The sequence below is a fragment of the Camelus ferus genome, chromosome 35, assembly GCF_009834535.1.
Source record: "Camelus ferus isolate YT-003-E chromosome 35, BCGSAC_Cfer_1.0, whole genome shotgun sequence".
Lineage (NCBI taxonomy): Eukaryota > Metazoa > Chordata > Mammalia > Artiodactyla > Camelidae > Camelus > Camelus ferus.
Window position 1 is genome coordinate 5,833,505 of NC_045730.1, and position 15,539 is coordinate 5,849,043.

Below are 15,539 nucleotides of genomic sequence, written 5' to 3' on the forward strand. Positions count from 1 at the left end.
AGCAGAAGAGATGGGCAGAAAAGGGAGGCGGGCCTGTGGCTTCAGCCTGAGAGGGCGGACGAGGAATAGTGTTCTCTTTATGCTAACTGGGGGTTGGTGGTGACTGTGGGGGACGAGGTGCTATAAAAAAATAGACACTCATTCACGAGGGAGCATGTGGATGCACATGGTATTCTTGGCTTTCATTTGGAAACAGATGACATACTGCGAAGACGTGAGCATGAGAAACTTGACCTCTTCCCCCTCCCATCCCACAGGCCTGAGTAGAGCTTCCGTTTGAGCCCTTGAAAGTGTTTTCCCCTTCCATTAGTTTTAATAATTAAAGATGCTCCTGGATTCAGCTAGCTCTCAAAAATGAATAATTTAAATTACTTTTCTATTGATGATGGCAACACACATTTAAGTTTAACCCTTTTCACATCTATTCACCAGGTGAGTACGTTTTAAAGTTTTTCTTCTCTTGAGAGCTCACCTCTTTAAAAATGTGATTGGTTTCTCAGAGGAGTTTAATGGTAACAATAGAAGGAACCCCAGATCTGCTGCTTCTTAAGGTCACGCAGCAAAACAGCAGCTGTTTTTTTAGTGTTGAGATCTGCATCACTGTGTCCCAGAGAAGGGGGCGAGAGAAGGAGGGGTGAGGTCCAGAGCAGGAGGGGGGAGAGTGAAATGTACCAGGGTGCCCAAAAGACTTTGCAAGGTCTTGGCAAATCCATCCCTGGAGGCAGGTGTCTAGGTAGACCGTAGAAAGTATGTAGAAAAGAGATGAAAATAGGCTGTGGTACTTAAATCAGAGGTGGCTGGTGTGCAATTTCTCCTTCCCCTAAATCAGATATTCACTTAGGTGGAATCGACTGTATCTTTTTTACACAACATATAGAAAAAAACAGATACGTGAAACAGTGAGGTGTGTAGATGCATCACCAACACAGAATGACTGCCAACAACACAACACGCAGAGAGAGGAACAGGTATTAGGAAATGGTTTAATATTGGAGACAGAAGCCAAAAACTGCATCACACAATAACATACGTTACAAAAATAAGTTTGACTGTTTCAACTACACGGTTATGTTCACAATGAGGACAGAAGAATCAGAAAAAACTTTGATCTAAACAGCAAAAAAGCAAACCCCTAAAGTTTTAACTAATACATTTATCCACTTAAAGTGACTGAGTACTTCTAAATCTAATTACCTTATTGTGTAACTGCACAATACAGAATAAAAAGTGAAACTTACCGCTGTATTTTTTTTTTAAGACAAAATTCTAATGCTAGATATAAGCAAAGGGAAAAAAGAAATCAAGCCAAAGTTTTTAATTCTCAAAAGTAAAGCAACTTTCTTTCTATCAACCAGAAATCAAACTTGAAATCAGTCATTGTCAGGGGGCCCACTAGAGTAAGCCACAAAAATTTCCTTTTTTTTTTTTTTTTAATCTCCAGTATAAAAAGTTCCACTGGTACAAAATGCATAAGTACAATCAGTTGTAGAAATAGGAAAGCCTGCGTTTTTTTTGTTTTTTTTTTTGTTTGTTTGTTTGTTTTTTTGGCTCAAATTCCATCAAACAACAAAATCCAAATGCATCAATAAAACAGAAACAATACTCAAATGGTCTTACAGTTTTCACTAGGGTGCATTAACTTTGGCTTTTATCAGACAATATTTAAAAACTATTTTATAATTCTAAACAAAATGATATTAATCTACAAACAACAATTCTCACAGCACAAAAAAACACAAATACATTTTTTTGTATGACATTATTCAAAAAGGTAATGAAACTACAGGTTTTTTTTTTAAATTTTATTTCTTCTTGTTAATTAGCACTTAAGATAATAAAAACAGAAACAGTAAAATGAGTCCAGAGTAGCGTAAGCCAAACTAGAACCCCTATGGTGAAAGAAAGATGAACTTGTGACGCCTTTGAGGACTGCCATTTGATCGCAATTCTCTAATTTAGTTTAAAAACGACTATTCTCTACACTTGATTTTTAAAAAAGCAGTTTCCCTGTGTGTTTTTTTTTCCTCTGGCACAGGCCCTTCGCACCCTGCAGCTTGTCCCTTCTGATATTAAAAGATAAAGTGAAGAAAAGGACAGCTTGTCTTTGAGGGGGGTTATCTTTTTAACAATGAAATATACCAAAAAAGAAAAAAAAAAGGTTCCCCCCCCCCCCCCCACAAAAGCACTGTCTTGGTTGCCTGCAGAATCAACTCCCAGCTCTAAGTGCCCACCCTGCGCCTCCGGTCAGGGCAGTGGAGCACGTCCTGCTTCAGTGAAGAAACGGGGAAAAAATGCTTAAGATGTATGTTTAATTTATTTAATAAGAGATTCTGAACGGAACAGTCTAGGGAATTCAAATGGTGCCGTCCTGTGTTCCCCCGTGTGTCTCTGTCCCACCGTCTCATGTACATGAGGGAGACGCACGTGATAACCTTTCACTGAGCCGCTTGCTGCAGGAAGAACCAAACAGCCCTCGAAGGATGCAGGAAGGCCCCAGGAGTAGTAAACACGTGTGAGGATAGTACAAATCGTTTCATTGTAAGTGCATGTGCTGTAAGCAGGACACTTTTTTTTTTTTTTTGCATGATTAGAGGCTAGTCCTTTCCATCCCAGGGCTATCGCATCCACACACACATTAAACCAAACGGGGTGGTGGTGAGTGGACAAAGGAGGAAGGAAAGGGAGCCAGCAGTTTCTGAACGCCATTAGAGACAAAGAAGCTTCCAGAAAGGCAGGAGTTTGTGTCGGGGCTGTGGGGATGACTTCGGGGTTTGTCAAGACAGCAAGTCAAAGGAATATGGCACTTTGGAAAGTGGCGGCAGGGACTGGCGCTAGGTTTTTGGTCAGTGACTGTGATAAAGAACTGAGTTTCACTTGTGTGGTCAGTCCCCTTCAATGCGTTCAATTCAAAATACAGAGGCAGGGAAAGGACTTTAAGCTTCCAAGTCCAGACACCTTGCTTATTCAGAGGTATCCACTGGGGTCAGAGAATCCCCAACACAATGGCTGAGTAGAAACGTTAATCAGGAGCATTTAAGAAACAAAAGCAAAAACCCCTCCAAAGACTACCCCATCACAGAGCCATTTAGCTGGAAGGTGTATGAAAGTAACTTTGACTACCCTGCTCTCAAAAGCATACTGAATTTAAGGTCTATTTAGCTGCTCGAATGTGTCTACCATTCACCTCAGAAGGTTGATCCAGTGAACTGTTTTTAATTAAAACTGAAGAAGGAATTCCAGCAGCAAATTAAGAATTAAAAACAAAAAACAAAAACAAAAACAACCCGAGGGTTAAAGTACATTTTTTTCCTTCAGCTTTTCCTTGTGGAGTTTTTATTTTTCTTTCGGATCTCACCCAAAGGGTGAAAAAATACTAAAGAGAAAAAACAATTCAAAAAGATATGTAGGGGGGAAAAATCCAAATTAGAAACACCCCAAAATCAAACAAAAATGATGACAGTATAAAAAGTTATCAACATTCCAGACAGCTCTGGGTAGAAAGGGTTAAAAGTTCAAAACTTTCTCACCTTAGAGGTTTCCATATATTATGAAGAAAATACATTGTGAGGTTGCCGTCACAGCATTGATGTGCAGAGTGGTTAAAAAAGTGAGACATGGGCACTTATACAATGTCTTACAAAAAACATTATAGAGAAATAACAAACAATAACAATTTCAGGCAACAAGACCACAGGATAGCAAGTTAACAAACTTTTTAACCTCTTTTTTTTGTTTGTTTTTTGTTTTTTAAATATTAGGGATTTATACAAAACACATAATAAAATACCCATGTTATCAAATTACTTCTCACAAGAAACACACTGAAGCTCTAGGAAGGAAGTACCTTTGGAATTTGGCACTATATATTTTCACTTTTTTTCTTTAAAAGAAAAAAAAATCACATTTTGCTGAACACAAACACATCTAAATAGTCCACAATAAAAAAAAAAATGACATCAATGCTTTACAAGCCAACACAAAACTTATTCTGGAATAGTTTTTGTTTTTCCCCTCACGTGAAATTTTTTTAAGCAAACTTTTTTTGAAATTCTTTTTTGTTTTAAATAAACCAATTCTAAACGTGTCTTATCAACAAAGAACATTAAGACCATAAGACTCATGATGAAACCACAACTTAATTCACAGAAGCACCAACGTAACACAGTTTACAGTAACCTTTCTCCTGTACATTGAAACAGTAAAAAATATAGGTCATTTCATGTGCATTAAACCATGGATTGTCTAACTGTGAGTCAGTTCAGCAAAAGGTGACACAAATAGGTAGCATTTGCCCCAAAACAGGGTAAATATTTTTCTTATACTAATCTACAAAAAGTGGTTCTATATATATATCTTAATGAGAAAGTGAGCCACCTAAAATGGCCTTATCAAAAAACTTTACACTGCCTGAAAAATGTAAAAACTATTACAGACCTCTAGAGACTTAAAATCAGACAGTTTTTTTCTCAAACTGTTTTTGGAAGTAGTCTGTTAGAAACCAACATTCTGTGTCCCTGGACACATATTGCTATTGTTACCAGTGACCGGGAAGAATGCCAATCCCTGTATAATACTTTCAAGTCTGTTTTATGAAAAGAAAAAAAAAAAAAAAAAAAAAAAAAAAAAGAAGAAAGAAACATTTTTGCCACAGGTTTTTCTTCTATAATTAATTTGTCTAATAATAAATTTCAGTCTTGCATGAATGCAGCAATGTTTTTCACATTGACTTCCCAGAATTCATAGCTAGATGAGGTCACATGCAAATTTCAAAGGTCAAACTAGATCAAAGGTCAGTAGGAGAACCAAATATGATGTGAGGTCAGAAAGACATCAGAAACAATGACGGGACGATGAAACTGTTTTTTTGAGACGCCACAGGGACATGCTAGGCAAACGGTGAACTAACGGGCATGAAGATGTCTAGGGAGAAAACAGGAAGAGTAAAAAGTTACACAGAATCTATGCAGCAGCAACAAAAATCACTCTTCAGGGTGCGGGAGAAAAACTAATGCAAATCTTAGGGCATTAGGGAGTCGCGAGCCATCCACGTAATTTGCATTTCTTAGTCTTTATCCACAGCACAATGGAACCCAGGAGAATCCATCCGAGAGGGAGAGGGGATGGATTCCGGGTGTTCTGGGGTGAGGGGCTGGCAAGGGATGGGAAAGAGGGTCCAGTTTCAACAAATGTAACATACGGGGAAAGTCAGACGACCGAACCGTAAACTAGATAATGGAAGTTACGAACAAAATCATCAGACAGATACAAACAACGAGAGGATAAAGCATGAACTTTAGGCCTAGGGTTCAACGGTGAAAAAAGCCCACTCCTAGAAGGATTCCTCTAGAGACTACTTCAAAAGGATCTAGCTAGCACAGAGAACTGCTCCTTAGGTACCCAATAAGTTAACAATAGGCAATAAATAACTTCCATTATTTCTGAGGCAGTAAAAATTTTGTACAAAAATAGAAATGCTTTTTTTACAAATAAAATTTACAGGCCTGTGGCTTTCTTTTTTATTTATGTATTATTTATGTATTTATTTATTATTAAATTTATCTTTCAAGAAACATCAAGTATTTTCACTCATTTTTATTTTATTTTTAAACCCTGTAGCTTTAAGAAACAGATCTCTAAATCTTTTTTTTTTTTACATTAATCCTTTCTAAAAACTAAAATAAAACAACAACAAAATAGACAAACCAGTAGTAATAATCTGACCAATAAGTGTCGTTTCTTTGAACCCTAAAATAAAATCCTTCTGATTAAAAGAAACCAAATGTAGTGGAAAGACATTTTGTATTGTTTTAAGTGCTTCTCCTGGCTTTTCTCTTGCGCTAGGCCACCGCCTTAACCTCTACGAACAGCTGGTGCCCCTCCTAAGGGGTGGGCGCAGACTGGAGGGGTGACTCCTCCAGGCAGTGCTGGGGGCACCAGGGGTCTCAGAATTGCACGTTTGCCTTTGCTTGCCGTTTAAATTCTCAAGATGTCATTTATTTGTGTCTGTGTGTTTTTCTTTTTAAAAAAGCAAAAAAACGAAAACAAAACAAAAAAAGGTAAAAGGAGATTCAAATTGCAAAACAAAGGAGAATACAGTGGCACAACTGGAGGAGGAGTTTACTCGATAGAAACAAGGTAGCCGGAGTGTTACTTATGGCGAACTGGGGAGGGGCCGGGAGGGGGAGATGGAGGCCTTATTGTAAAAATAACCGTCTCTGTTGGTAAAAGTTGGCAATGTGGTCCTCCTCTGCCTTTCCTGTTGAGAACAGGCTGGCTCGTGGGACTTACCCTAAGAAAGCTAAAATAAGAGCAGGGAGCCTCTGGGGTTAGGATCAGTAAGGTTTGCTGTCGTTTTTGGAGCGCTTCAGCTGGACCTTCAAGCGTTTCATGCCAATCTGAAAGCCATTCATAGCCTGGATAGCAGCTTGCGCAGACACTGGATTGTCGTAGCTAACAAAACCTGGAAAACACAAGGGGAAGGAGGGCGGGAGTCAAGATGGGGAGAGAGCAGAGGAGGGGCGGGGGTCTCCGGGTCGCTGGATAGTGTAACCGCGAGTGGTAACACGCGCCCGTCCTCTGGCCCCGGTTCAGCCCTACCCAGTCCATGGACTACAGGTTATGTTTCACTGGAAACATCCACTGAGAAGCAGTGGAGACACAGTGAAAAAGCCGGCTGGACTGGTAGTTTGCTATCAGGAGAACAAAACCCCTCTGCAGAAAGCTAAAATCTCAGTCCCTATTGTTTGAGTGAATTGGGTCTCTCTGTTTACTGATTTCAGTCAGATCCATTTGTTTAAGGCCCCTTTGACAGAAACTCCAGTACATCAGTAAGTGGTGCTCACAGAAGCGGTGGCATAAATATTCTCGATCTCGAAGGGCCCCGGAGGCTCACATGCCCCAACTAGGTGAGGTTCAAAGGCAGGACAGTTCAGGGAAGGGCTGGGTAACAGGTGTGCTGCCAAAGACCCTGCCTCTTTCTAGTCCAAGTCTTAGTGTGTGCAGGATGGGGCCAGGCAGTGAATTAGCTCTAGAATAATTTATACTTGATTTTTACCACTTGGCACTATTATTGAGAGGAACCCAGGGACCCAGGAGAAATGCTGGGCCATTCTCCTTAACTTCCATTTTCAAAGCTCTACTGAATTCAGCAGAATGGAAATTGCTACTTTGTATGCCCAAGAGTCCTAGGGAACAAACAGTCTAAACAGCTCAGGGCTTAACAGCCTTCCTCTCACACTTCCAGGATCTTCCTCTCATTGTGTGACACTCGTGCTCTGGACACGCACCCGTGCCCTGCCAAGACCCAGGCACAGCTCTGACCACACAGTCTGTTTTAACACTGGTTGGGGGGGGGGTCCACGCAAAGGTTTCTTTACTTAACGCTGGAGCTTGTGTGGCCCCTGCTTTGTTGTTGAAAGGAAGCTGTCACGCTGATTGGATTTTAGCTCTGACCATGTGCTGTTCAGAAGGTTCTGTATATACACTAAGTTCTTCCAGCCATGCGCGATTAAAGCCAAGGAGAAAATTCCTTCACAGGTTAGAGGAGGAAGACAGGGACACAAATGTACCTTTAGCAGAGTTCTCGGCTGATAAATGTGGGCACATAGTATAAGGCAGGACCGATGCTCACAGGCCGGGTGTGTGCAAAGCGGTGGTTTAAGTTTTTGTTAAATCTAATTCCCAATAAATGTGACCTTGAAGATTCTTGTGCTGATTTTCTCCTTTTATTCTAGGTCTTTATCCAGAGGTAGCAAGACGATTAAAGAATGGAGATGGGTCAAGGGCGAGACGACGGATAGCGAAACTGGCCAGGGGCTTGGGATGGAGTGCCACCTGCGACCAGCACGCCTGGGGCCCCGGGCAGGCAGCACACCTAGGTGCGGGGTGCTGCCCCTGTTAACACAAACTGAAAACGCAGTGCCAGGTGCTGGGCACGGCTGCCTGCCGGTCCTCACAGCTATGCAGTGGGGCATTATTCTGAAAACTGGTTAAGTACTTTGTGGGCTGATAGAATCTCTTTTCGAGACAGTAAATATTTTCTCAAAATCAAACCAGGAAATACAATCCTTTTCCAGTCTCCAAACAAGCCCAGCACCTTGTTTAGGGACGAGGAATACAAATGGCTGGCCCGAAGCCTTGTGCGGGGGCGCTCCCCGTGGTGAGCTCTCCGCGGGACGCGCCCACACCCGGCAGGATGACTTACTCTCCATTTCACTCTCATGAACCATCACAGGGGCGTTTATATACTTGTAATGGGTTCAGGCTAACAGCCTTTCCACTTGGATAAAAACAGTGACTTTAAATGGCTGATACACTAATTCCCCAAACAACAGAGGCTTCAGGCCTTCCTGGGCGACAGCACAGAAATTAGAAAGACCTTATGATAATGGATTTGAGAAGCCAAGACATTCTCTTTAGTCTGGGTGCCCCATTACCGGTCAGCCGAATACCAAGTTTGAGGGTTTGCCTCTCTGAGAACCACCTCCACCTTTGATGTTTTCTTTCCACCACGTACTTCTATTTGTATTTCCTCTGGCCCATATGTGTGCTCCTTGTTTTGTGCTATTGTTGGTACCTGCCACCAATGCGAACCGTTCAACTGGAGGAGAGATTAAAGCAAATGCTGTATCTCAGACTGGGCCAGAACTTGCCGAGTGAGTAGTGTATGTACTCTGAATATTCCAGCCGCTAAACTACTTTGGGGACCAAAAGAGTTTAAGAAATAAATGGAGAAACAGACTTAGTGAGTGTGCTCCTCCTGCTGTAAGACAGTAGTGCAAGCAGTGAGTTTGCCTTACTCTCTCAGGGAGCAAAAATCGCCCCGGGGGCAGAGTCCAGGCTGCTTGAGGGAGGAGGCTATGACATCTCGGGCCACCGAGGAGCTAGGTTTGCCAACGTGCCGAGGACACCTGTGTCTCCTGTGCACTGCATCCACTCAGGCAGTCCCTGCAGATCCTGTCATCCCAGTTCTGGCTCCTGATCCCAGCACAGTGCAGCATTTCACATCTCTGTGAGCTAAATCAACCCCCCACCACTGGGCTCGTGGCATGGCAGGCCCTGAGCACATCTGTACTGTGATGGCACCAGTGAATGTGTTTTTATGTCCATCCAGATGCCCCCAATACAATGTGCTGCCCCCATCCCCAGTGTCTGAGTCACAGTGAACCTGGAAGGCTATGGATTTGTGGACAGGTGTCGGCATGCCTTTCTGTGTCAGGACAGCCTAAACTACCCCACAGTGTGTAAACTGTACTTCCACCTGGTGACATTTGTGGTTCAAATTATGGGGCCTAAAGAGCTTGCTGTTGCTCTACAATGGAAGAGCATTGGTTATAGGTAGCAAGACCCTTCAGACGTGCAGCGCACAGCATCGCCTACGGTGGGGGCACTTCATTTCCCACATCGTTCCTTTTTATCTAGCCCTTTTCTCTCTTTTTGATGAGATGACTTTGCCCAATCTGCTTACATGGATCCAGGACACATGACACACATCGAAGGCCCCATCCCGCCTCCTAAAATACTGGCCATTGACATTTTCCTTCCCACGACTCCTCACTTGGGAATGCACTGTGCTATTCTAGCTGGGGCTCTTTTTGCATACCAAAGCACTTGCTCAGATTGGTCTGTTTGTCAATGAAGACTTTAGCAGAGATAACATTTCCAAAAGGCATGAACATCTGCAGGATGTCCTGGTCTCCAAACTCCTGTGGAAGGTGGTAAATAAAGAGGTTTGCACCCTCTGGACCTAAAGAGGGGAAAAAAAAAAATCAGAGTAAGGTATTCTTCGCTTCTCAGTTCCCCACGCCTCTTCTCAGGAACTCTTTAACGACAGATAAGCTAAGCACGTGGCTGTCTCTCGTACTGAAAGGGAATGAAAGAGATGGATACGTGTCCAGGGCGGGTAAGTCTTTTAGGACAGGAATCCTCCCTCGCATTTTCCTGACTTCTGAAGAGACACTGGCTAAGCAGGGCTTCCTTTTCACCTGTAATCTTCTGTGGGTCGTGCTTGCTTACTGCACACGAGCACATATTTTCAGCCTTCCTGGGCGCGAAGGTGGCAGTCCTAGGGTAGAGTGGGGGAGGAGACTGCAGGCGTGGGATTTTTCCTGGGAGGCCTGAGGTTTGTAGCACATACTGTCCCTTTTAGGAGAGAGTGTCCTGTGTATTCTAAGCAAATTGCAGCAATTTAGAAATAATGGATAGAGCAGTAATGCTGCCTGGATTCCTCAATCATTTACCTAATTATCCATCCAGCTTTGATTTGGCAAATCTCTTAACACACAGTCTAATAATCATCTTAGAAATGACTGGCAATGAGTCAAGACAGGGAAAAATAGGTAGCTGGAGTTTAACAGCTGTGATCAGAATTATACACTGGGCATTAGCCTTGCAAATGAACGCATGAGGTGTAGAAGCCAGTCAAAGACTAAGCCGGGCCCAGCTCTCTGCTCTTAACCATCACTTCCAGAAATACAGCCAACCAGGGCAGAATGAGGAAGATCTGAGCTACACTGCAGAGGTAAGCTCTCCTAACTTCCTTTCCATTTCATTCTCCCATCTCTCTAGCCACCTGCGCAAGACCATCTGCAGGTTTAAGGAAGCAAAAAGGAGGGGATCCAAGTGACCTGATGGAAGGTAATTGTGTTTTGATATGTAACAGGCAAGAATGCATTTCAGGTCAAAGGGTGCTAGGGATAGCTGCCGATCCTTCCCCAGATGGTTCTGGGGAGGCCCCAGGCTGGATGCCCCTAGGATATTCTGGGCATGGTGTCTGGGAGGGAAGGGAGCTCCTAAAACTGGTGAAGTAGCCTCTGCAGCTGCTTCATGGAACCTTAACTGGCATTCTCGGGAGGAGGAACCGGGATTGGCTGCTCCACTGGGAAGCCCCAGGGACAGGCTGTGGTGCGTTTCCAAGGGGCTGGGGGAGAGTGGGTCGACAAAAAGTAAAACTGGGGTTAAAAAGAACTTTGTAAAAATAAAAAGGAGAAACCAATTTGCAAAGAAAAGTCAAACCAAGTTTCTTTCCACATACACACACAAAATCGTCAAAGAAAAATGCATTCTAATGAATGGGACTTTTCACAAGGAATTTTTCTTCAGGCAAATTTCTGAAGCCACAGAGATGAAGCGTTTCTTTTTTAACTTTCAGCATCGCTCAGTTTCCAGGGACAGATCCATGTTCCAGAGCGAGAGAGGCAGTTTGTACTTAAAGGGACACAATTACAAGGTTTAGGTAAGTCCCCAAATGTTCCCTGTTTTTTTTTTCTTTAAAGAAACTCTTTAAGTCAAAACTTAATATGAACAGATAGAAAACTCAAACATTGGAAATGGATGTTCTGAGAGCTGCCGTGCCCTGGGGGCCTCTGCAATGTGCACATCAGGCAAATCCAGTCCTACCCAGACTGAATGTTCCTTCTCAATAACAGATCCAAGTGCACAAATGAGAATTAATGGTGCCCAATCTGAATTGCGAAGTCATCTTACCTCCTGAAGCCTGGGGGGGAAATGCAATTTCAATGCACTATGACAAATTACTGGCTGTGCCTGGACGGCCCTGGCTTTCTTGAATGCTGTGCATTCTGAATGTATCCATGCCAGGTAGGGGGCCAAGAAAATAGGAAGAAGGTAAACCCAAGGAGGCTTTGTCTTTTTCTTCATCAGCAAGAAATACTTGGCTTTTGCAAACTGCCAACGTTGTTAACGTTAAAATGAGAAAAGGGTGACTTGATATGGAAAACCTGTTAATATTCAAGTGTAGGCAGCTACTGCCATTGATACCAAGGGTTACAAAACCGACAGCCATTCTTTGAGGGTCCTACCTGTGTAGCTTCCTTCCCTCTCCCTTCACTGAAAACCTGCTGACCAGCTGCACCGTCCTCAGCCTTCTCCTACTACACGGGGTCTGAACTTGTTAGCGTTCTCTGTGTGGTACTGCTGGCCCCAGCTGGTCGGGAGCTCTGTTTCTCACCTGGCACTTGACCCAGCATAAAGCGCTGGGAGGTCCGTATCGGACGGCCAGTGCCTTGTGCAGCGTCTGGCTGGGGCTTGGAGGCTCTGCCTAAGAGTGTGTGTGTGTGTGTGTGTGTGTGTGTGTGTGTGTCTTGCCTCCTGCAAACAGACGATGCTGGGAAGGCGTGAAAGAGGTCAGAGGGCATTTAGGAATGGCAGGAAAGGGGTCAGCTTTCTTGGACTTCGGTCTCTATAGGGACACTATCACCCTTCAGAAGATTTAGATGCAGAAAATATTAAAACCGTTTTCTTTACAAAGCCAGACTGGCTCATTTTCTGAGAATACACACACACAGACACACAGACACACACACACACACACACACCAGGGTACATGACTCCACGTCAAACTGACTCAACTCTTTTGATTAAGGACAGAACTATGGGGTAGAACAGCTAAAAATCTATCTAGTAGTGGGATTAATCACAGGTTTTTTTCTTTCTTTTTTTTCTTTCCCAGTATGACTTGCCTTTTACATTATGTTTTAGTTAAACTAACATTCAGATGGTTTAGATTTCTTGGGCATAGGTTACCTGGGTGAGAAGAAGGTGATCAGGAGGGAGGTATGAGAAGAAGGGAGATGACTTGAAAAAAAAAACAAACAACTTGAACAAACACTGCCAACCAAAACCACTGCCAACAAAAAAATCAAACACTAAAGCATAGGGGGAGGTGTAGCTCAGTGGGAGAGCACGTGCTGAGCACGCACAAGGTCTTGGGTTCAATCCCCAGGACCTCCTCTAAAAATAAATAAATAAATAAACCTAATTACCTCCCCCTCACAAAAAAAGTTAGACAAAAATAATAAAATGAATAAATTCAACTTAAAAAAAACAAAAACAACAAAAAAAAACCCACTAAAGCATGCTACTGGTATCTCACACACCTAAATATAAATAAGCTGGAATTGGCAGTATTTATTTTGAGCTATTTTACATTAATTCCAGAGGGTTAATTATTGCACAAGGAGTGCCTAAAACTCAAGGCATAGAAATTTAGGGCAGTGAGCTGGGGTGAAGCAACTTGGAAAAATACTGCTTCAGAGCCCAGACTTTATCCTTAAGCCACTAACTAACTGTTGAGCCTGCTGGTGACTGATGTTTTCTCAGCGACACAGGTTACAGTTTGCCGTGAGGCCCGGCTGGATGGTGGAGAAGTGACCAACACTCTCTAAAATGCACGTGGGGAAACTGGCCTTCACGGTCTCTTCTGAGGACATGGTTCCCTCACATGCTCCCTCCTACCACCCTTATTTGTCACCATGGGAGTCAGACCCCCGGCAAAGGGACCTCACCACAGGCTTTTCTTTGGGAAGCCGTGGTATTTGTGGCCTAGGGTCTTACGTGCCTGGGAAAATGCAGTGGTGTGAATGGTTGTGTGTGTTATAAAAAGTCTACAATAACAGTCACAGCTGAGAGCAGAGAGAAGGTTGAAATCAGGAAATTCAGACTTTCAAATATCTCTCAGTTTTACCGCTCTGTTACTAATAAACAGAAAAACCCTTTAAAAAAGAAAAGAAAAACCCCGAGTATCTTTAAAGCTGCATCTCTTTTTACAAATCACAGCTTTACAAAGTAAAATCATTCTATTTGTTATAGAATACCGTGTTTAAAGTCAACGTATTTAGACAAAAACCAGTTTGGAGCTATGGGGGTAAGGATAAAGGAGAGGGAAAGAAACTTAAAAGATGTCTTCGGCATACCTCCCTATTCTAATTGCCTTTCCTGAATCCGAAACAAGTCAGAAGGAGGAACATCCCAGGGCAGACTCTGCTTTAAAAACAACTTCAGTCAAGGAGGACGAAACCGAAGGTGAGAAAGGAGGAGTCAGACGCTCCCTGTTTGGACTAACTCATTAACTGTTTTATAATTAGCATTCATCTATTCTTAGCATTAACTTCCTGTTGTTTATTTTGCCTTAATGGCAGAGAAGCAAGGCAATCCATCACTTAACTTGCTTCCCCAGAAGATCCTTGATTAAACAGAGACCGAGTCAGCCCTAACAGTGGATTTTATCGTTAACCTGGAAACCGCCGCCTACTAAGAGGGGAGCTACAATCACGGGGGGATGTGGACTCGGAGAATCTTGGGACCTGCCCGCAGGAGGCTGCATCAATTCATCCTTTCCACTAATAAGGAATTGATACGTGAGGGAGAAACCACAGATGGCCCGTGCTGCTTCGGGAGAGGGGGCTCCTGGCAATTTCTTGATGGTAGCGACTCCTAAGTCGCCGCGCATGGCACACAGCGGGGGGGAAATCCATCTTAAGCGGCAGATAAAAAATTAAATCAGAAGATAAAAGGAGTTAGGCCTGTTGGGTTTCTTGAACCAAACCAAAACACAGTCAGGAGAAGCGGAGGGGCCGCTCTGCCCCGCGCGCTCGGCTTCCGCGGCCAGGCCCGCGCGGCCGGCGGCACGCACCTTCCTTCTGGCTGCCCGCGGCGCTCTGCTGCTGCAGCAGGCTCTGGCTGTAGAGCGTGGGCAGCGCGGCCGCCGCGTACTGCTGGATCCCTGAGTAGGCCTGCGTGAGCGCGTCCATGGTGCCCGCGGTGCCGTTCGTCAAGCCCGTGGCGCCAAGTCCTCCGTTCAGAGCCGCCATACCTGAGAGCATTTGAGCAACTTTACAAAAAACCCAACAATAGAGAAGAGAAACAGCACTTTTCATTAGTGCTTTCAAAGGAAGTTAGAGTCATCTGACACAGAGACGACAGCAAGCGCATGCAGCAGGTGCGCTGGGCAAGCCGACGGGGACTCAGACGGAGCCGTGAGGTCGCGGCCACAGCAACGGCAGACACACACACACACACAGCCACCCCCAGCCCCTGAGCAACGAGGCCCCTCACTGCTTAGGCCCGTGATCAGAATTCACGGAGGCACGACAGTTAGACGACACATTCTTGATTCCATGCACCGTGCTACTGGCAAGTACTGTCCTTGTCTTTTTGGAATAAATGCCTTCTGCTTGGAAGCATGTTAAATAAAAAACAAAAACGTGGCAGAGGCCTGTGACGTCTGTACACTTAAATCCATTTACTGGGCTCTTTGAGGAGCCATGGGTTGGCTCCAGGGGGTGAGGGGGAAAGGACTGAATGAAACTTTTCTCCATAAAGCTGTCCAGTGAGGAAATGGCTGGGCGCCCCTGCCATCAGAGGAGTGGTGGGGAGCACTGCCCCTCTGAGGGCCCCACACCTCAGGCCCTGCAGGCGAGACCCTGGGGCTGCCTTCCTGTGACCTGTAGCTTACCCCCTCTGGCTTCTCCACAGGGCTGGGCACAGCTAGTATTTAATTGCAGTGGTCACTGGTGCCCCCCGACTCCTGGTACACAGCCTTTTAAAATTTTCCAGGTTAGGAGAATTACCTTTTAAGCTTCTCTTTTTTTCCCCCCCAGTTTTTTTCCCCCTTATTTGACACAGAAGGAGAATAAATTCATGCTCCTGCAAGACTGGATGGACTTTTCAGGACTACCATCTCTGTGTGATCTGCAGCTCCAACAAGTGACACTCCAGCCACATCATCACCATGGTTGGTT

General features: G+C 44.1%; 1 protein-coding gene and 1 long non-coding RNA gene across 9 annotated transcripts in view; one reads left to right on the forward strand and one right to left on the reverse strand.

The window, feature by feature from the left end:
* Positions 1-969: 969 nt before the first annotated feature.
* The window catches only part of CELF2 (CUGBP Elav-like family member 2), a 475,836-nt gene continuing 461,266 nt past the window's right edge, over positions 970-15,539 (reverse strand). For 5 of the 8 annotated variants that reach the window (XM_032474151.1, XM_032474155.1, XM_032474153.1 and 2 more), the window contains 3 exons: positions 14,432-14,629; positions 9,602-9,745; positions 970-6,460 (listed from right to left, as the gene is read on the reverse strand). In XM_032474151.1, the coding sequence (XP_032330042.1) occupies positions 6,333-6,460; positions 9,602-9,745; positions 14,432-14,629 (470 nt within the window). In that variant the 3' untranslated portion in view covers positions 970-6,332. The remainder of the gene's footprint in view (positions 6,461-9,601; positions 9,746-14,431; positions 14,630-15,539) is intronic. The other 3 variants (XM_032474156.1, XM_032474150.1, XM_032474149.1) reach the window with 2 other exon arrangements.
* LOC116661615 lies at positions 10,415-15,507 on the forward strand. The gene is made up of 3 exons (XR_004317568.1): positions 10,415-10,519; positions 11,150-11,233; positions 15,399-15,507. It is a non-coding gene; the product is annotated as an uncharacterized LOC116661615 (long non-coding RNA).